At 33.8% G+C, this 5,869-nt stretch overlaps 1 protein-coding gene across 1 annotated transcript; it reads left to right on the top strand.

Moving 5' to 3' along the window:
- Positions 1-497: 497 nt before the first annotated feature.
- On the top strand, positions 498-1,430 carry LOC135128203 (transcription elongation factor 1 homolog). The gene is made up of 3 exons (XM_064055096.1): positions 498-535; positions 1,101-1,205; positions 1,298-1,430. Exons 1-3 carry the CDS (start codon positions 498-500, stop codon positions 1,428-1,430), a joined length of 276 nt encoding a protein of 91 aa, XP_063911166.1.
- The last annotated feature ends 4,439 nt before the right edge of the window (positions 1,431-5,869 follow it).

The raw sequence follows: 5,869 nt of genomic DNA, 5'->3' as shown, positions 1-5,869 counted from the left end.
ACTTTTTTAGAGGCATTGTTACAGTTCGATTTCTAACTTTATTTTTTTTATTACCCAAATTCTGGTAAGTTTTTTGATGTTTTTCTCAACGCTTGATTTGAGGGAGTTCTTCTATTGGGATATTGCCTGGCGCAAAGACGAACAGCAGCATCAAAATATTTGTCACACTTTCCTAACATTAATAGCATATCTGTTTTTTCAGAATTCGAAAACATTTTAAAGCTAACGTAATTATTATTAATTTAAATTATTTAAAAACAAAAATTAATCAAAGCTGCTTATGAAACGTAAAATAGGTTGTCTATGCAGTAATATTCAGGCGTGAAAAGATAAAATGAATACCCTGTATATTCGAGTTGTCAAAAAGTCTAAATCATCAAACTATAAATTTTATATACAGGTTGTCCCAGTCATGGTCCGCGGCTTATATGCTGAGAACGGCTAGAGATATCAAAATTCTGTAACACCATTATTTTTAGCTTAAAGGGACAGCGCAAATGTGTCTTTTCCCCGAGAAGGCACACAGCATATATGCGTAACATTTGTAATGTAAGTTAAGCTTTCCCGTTCTAGCCAAAAATGGCGTTTGGAAATTTTCAATATCTCTATCTGGTCTGACCCTAGAATTCCGCGGACTTTTAATGGGACACTGTGTATAATGGACGTTGCCAAATGTCAAAATTTTGTTTTTTGAAATGATCAAATTATTACAGTGGCACAAGCAAACACTTTTAAGGGAATCAAGCAAATTTATATCAAGTATTAAACCATTGAGAAAATAAAAAATATTCTATTTATTCCAGTATAAAAAGTACGATTTTTTTTAAACTTGAACCTTCTTTTTAATAGCACAGATAAACGATCTGCCAGATTTTGATTTACCCAACTTAATCCCTTTATTGCCTACTGTAATCGAGGTGAATATAATCCCTTGCTTATCCGACCGAAAAATTTAAGGACAGGGATTTGTAATTTGTTATGTATACTGCAAAAGTGCAACGACGTGGTACCCAGCTGTAGTTTCCAACTTTAATGATAAGTGGATTTCGTTTAGTAAAGTGTACCAGAGAATTTAATTCAATAAATAAACATGGGGGTAGATGTGCTAAAAGGAAGCTAGCTCCTAAGAGGAAAACTGTGGTACCATTGGATGAAGCATTTAATTGCACCTTTTGCAATCACGAGAAGTCTTGCTACGTCAAAATGTGAGTATTTGTTTCTTTTTTCAACCATTTATATGTTCCAGTTACAAATGTAACTTGTTTTAGGACATGTAATAATTTGTATTTTTTTTCAGGGATAAGAGTCGAAGTATAGGAAAAATAATGTGTGAAGTTTGTTTGGAAGCATTTCAAACTAGAATACACCTTCTCTCAGCACCAGTGGATGTGTATAACGACTGGATCGACGCCTGTGAATCTGTAAATTAATTTCAGGTTTTGTATTGTTAATAGATGTAGTTTAGTACTGACGCAGTGTTTAACTTTATATGTTTGTGAATATTTAAAATTATTTTATCATGAATGTAATTTGTTAATATTTACTGCATTAAAGCTCGGGTTTGTCTTCACCACTTACTTTCTCCTCTTTATCTCCTCCTTACTCCTCGTCTCAATTATTAACCCACCACTTCTGTTCCTCCTCACATTTTCCACTTTCACGTCTGCATCCATTTTATTAACTTTCTCTCTAATCTTATCCCCATCTTCCTCAGGATCCTTAGACTTCACCATAACAGAATACGTTTCCTTCCTTCTTGACACTTCCTTACTACCCTGCCCAGATCTAGCACCTCCGACATCTACAGCGTACGTTTTCCTATCCGTCGATTCCAGTTCTTTAATCCTCCCTTCATAAAACTATTCTCAACCGTTAGCTCCAATGCTCTGGTCTCCACCTTGCCCCAAAATCCCAATACCTGGTCAATCACCGTTTTGGCAACTCTACTCGACTCCAAAAATAGGCACGCCCGCAAGGACCCCTCTATCTCCTTTACTCTTTGTGTCACAGTTGCCTCCGTCTTCTTCTCAAGCGGCATTCCAGCCCCTACCTTCAAACCCCTCTCGTCCAGAACAATTTTCTACATCCCATTCTAAGTCCCCAAATCAAAGTTATTCTAAGTAACCAAATAAAAAGAGATAAAAAATCAAAACAAATTTCTTCCTGATTTATCCTGATCTCATGCAGGAGAATCCCTCCAACCTATTCCTGACTCCCACACCTGTTTATTTCTATCCACCGATTTTTCTTCCCTCAGAATCCTCGAAAAATTAACGCTAATAAAAACCTATTAAATATTCTAAATTATTTCATATCATGCGTCACTCTGTATTAGTAGATCAGAAGAAAAATTCATTGTAATTAAGATAAAATCAATGCTGGGAACTAATCTGATAATAAATATGTAATCTCTTTAGTCTTCAAGGTAAATTCCACCTATTGAAATCTGTTAATTTTTTTTTTCGTAGAGTCAGTTTGCAAAATTTGGTGAATATGACACCCTTTTTTAGTAACTTAATTTAGTAATATTGAACTGTATATGAAATTGTTTCTTTACGTAGGTACATAATAAAATGAGGTGAATAAATACTAATAGTGGAAAAAATGTACGCTCCAATTAACTCAGAGTTAAAATTCGCTTAATAAATTTCAGAAACACCAACGAATGTTTTCGATGTTTCCTGTGTTTATGCAGAAAATAAGAGAACCAAATCTCGGCGTAATTTAGGTGCCTTTTTATCGTCATCCGTTATTACTCAAATTCCGCTTCCTGAAAAAATTCAATTTGAAAAATTTCCTGTCAGAGCTCTTTGTCCGGCCATTTCTCCCAATCCTCTATTATTTTTTATATCGCTAATCCGACAGCCGGTCCACCTGCAACCCCTCGAAAATAAGTCTTCCCTCTCCCAATATACGCCATCGACGTTTTTACAGATTTCCCTACTTCATAAATGTCACTTGTCATTCGGTCCGGGCCTGTACGTGCTCCACGATGGCCCTTTTCACACATCTGTCCTAACACGCATCTGAATCGTACGTCAAAACTCCTTTTTGTTCGCTGATATTGAAATCATCGAGTATTGTTCTCTGCCACGAACTCGCTCTTGAGAACACCTGTTCCGCACACAATTTCTGGACACAGAAAACATTAGGGAGGTTATAATGGAAGGTAATTCGTTCGGCCTTTGTTCGGCATAATTACGAGAGAAATATTTGCTACAATGAACGGGAAAGAATGAAGATGCTGGACCGGCGCATCCGCCAATTTCGATCATCGTATATCGCGGTCGTTTCTGTTCGAGATTGTTTTCTTTGTTAGATGAGCTGAGAAAATATATCTTTTATATAGAATTATAAAACGATGGATTAAAATCAAAATCAGATTAGCTCCATTCGAGTCGTTTAGCATCTTGCTACAAAATATTAGCATGAGAATTTTTACGAATTCGTCACAATGAGTACGGTAAATCCGTTTGCCTGGCCAAGACCTTCACCTATTGTAAGAGCAACAAACAAAAAGTATTTCAATATGGCACTGTTTGCTTTTGTTTATTTAATTTTAGACGTAGACACACCATATTTTTAGCCGAACTTTACAAGTTTAGCAAGATCTTGGACGCTATTCAATAGTTCGAAACAAGTAATAGAGATAGCTATGTTCCGCTGCAGGCGATATCAGCTTAAGAGAATAGCATACGCAGAGCTTCTTCAAAAAAATACTTTCATTGTTGAAACATTATTATTATACATGTATAGTACCGATCGTCTAATCTCGCATTATAACCTTAAAATACCAACAAACTTAAGGTGAAAAATCTCACATGCCAAAAAATATCCTCGAAATGAACTCCACAAAACTTACCGAGTTCTCGAAAAACAGTTTCTTAACTAAATTGTAAAATTTAATTTTGTAGACTTTATTTATTTATAAAGTTTAAAAAATTTACAACTTTTACCAAAAACCTACAAACGTATGGTTACAATTAAGAGTGAATATGATTTACCTGGAAAACATTTTTTGACTACGTTACAAAATTTTTGGTCTGTTTAACTGTGCAAACGTCTTCTCATCTGAACATTTCTTTATCTAACTAGGTAGACGTTTAAAGAAACATTGTACATATTATGTATACAGAAAAAACTAATAAGAGTATATAATGTTTATAAAAATGTGGACTGCAGAATGGACTCTGATATTCTTTTAATAATATAGAACTTATAATTTTACTGGAATTTTTGCTTGCCTTCCAATTACGTGAATAAAACTAAATAAGCGTTTTCTTCGTAATGTCCATCATATTGTGTTGTCTAGGAGAAATATACAATTTTTTTTTTTAATTTATTTGGTGCTGATCAAGTGGAAATTCCGTCTGCTGATTATTGGGTCAAAAATTTTCACAAGTACATTTTTTCTTAGACAAGGAAACACAAACTGCATATACTGTACATTTGTAATTACTCTGTGCATATAAAGGGCACTGCTTTTGAAGTCATATAAAACTAAAATAATTATTCGTGTGTTAAAATGTTGGTTTGGTTAAACTAATCGACCATAACTACAAACACGTATTTTAATTAACACATGAAACGAAGAAATATTTAATGCAAACGAACACGTTTCGAATGTACAGTGATCCGACTTTATTTTTGTTCTACTTCATATATTATTTCATTCGGTCGTGTTATTTTGCTATCAAGTGAATCTTAGCAAAGACAGATTGATTTAATTATGCGTACAAGAGTGACTAGCATTTGTAGTGACCAAGATTTTTCCTTATCTTGAATTGTACTACTGGCCTTTAGAGTAATTATTAAACCAATTAAGATTTATTTTGATCAGACGGACTTCAGATCTTTCAAGATTACTCTCACGCACAACCCAGATTTACATTAGTCGTATTGTTCTCGTAATATTGCGCATTATAAAAGTCGTTTAACATTTTTCATTTCTTTAAAAGTGTAGACGTTGCAAAAAAAGTACCTCATTAGAGTGAACTTTATATTTCTAGCTTGGAACATGATAGACAAAAAAGAACTGGAATTTTAGGAGCTGTGCACTCATAAGTTTATAAATTCATAATAGCTGATATTAAATTCTGTCAATGTGAAAAGCTAGTTAGAATAAATTAATTTTTAAACTGCATACATATTGAAAGGGATTTAAAATTTCAATTTTATTACCTAATTTTTAAATTCGGGTGTCTGATTTTTATAAGAAATTTTTTTGTACTAATTAAATTAAAATTTGCCCACTATATCTTTCAGTTCACTTCCAGAAAATCGGCTCATTTTGACAAAAAAAAAATATATTGCTTGCTTCAACGTTAATTTTACAGTGTGTAAATACAAGTCTCATTACAAAAATATTAAAAAATAAGCCATTTTTTTCTGAAATCCTTATGGAACGTGGGCTGCAACTGAAAAGTTGTATATCAATTAATGTTATATTCCAGCTTGTTGCTTATTGAGATCTCTGTTGAGCCAAGGCAACATCTGTTAATAAACTCGTAACAATCCCCGTATTTCCTTATTAAAATTTCGCAAGAGCAGGAACCATCCTCCACCTCCATCAAATTAACAAAATTTGTAAAACAAAGCGGAAAATTTTTATTATGCTCTGATACAGCAAGCTCAATTCAAAGGAAATTCGATAGACTCTATTGTTATTGCTGTTATTCTTCAAATTAAATAAGAACGAAACAAAGAGCTTTCATTCGCATTATTTAAACCCCTGCAGAGTTGAGCGTTTTTGCAGTCGGTCGGATAAGGGAAATGTGACCAGCGAAGATGACTGGCTTTTGCCCAACCGGCACTTTCCTCTCTCTCCTCTCTTATTCAAACTTATCTTTTTCTCTATTCAGAGAATCTC

Source organism: Zophobas morio, unplaced genomic scaffold, assembly GCF_036711695.1.
Source record: "Zophobas morio isolate AGI-343-1 ecotype UQ-CSIRO unplaced genomic scaffold, CSIRO_AGI_Zmor_V1 ptg000012l, whole genome shotgun sequence".
In the NCBI taxonomy this organism is placed as follows: domain Eukaryota; kingdom Metazoa; phylum Arthropoda; class Insecta; order Coleoptera; family Tenebrionidae; genus Zophobas; species Zophobas morio.
This window is presented reverse-complemented; position numbering and strand designations above follow the sequence as displayed.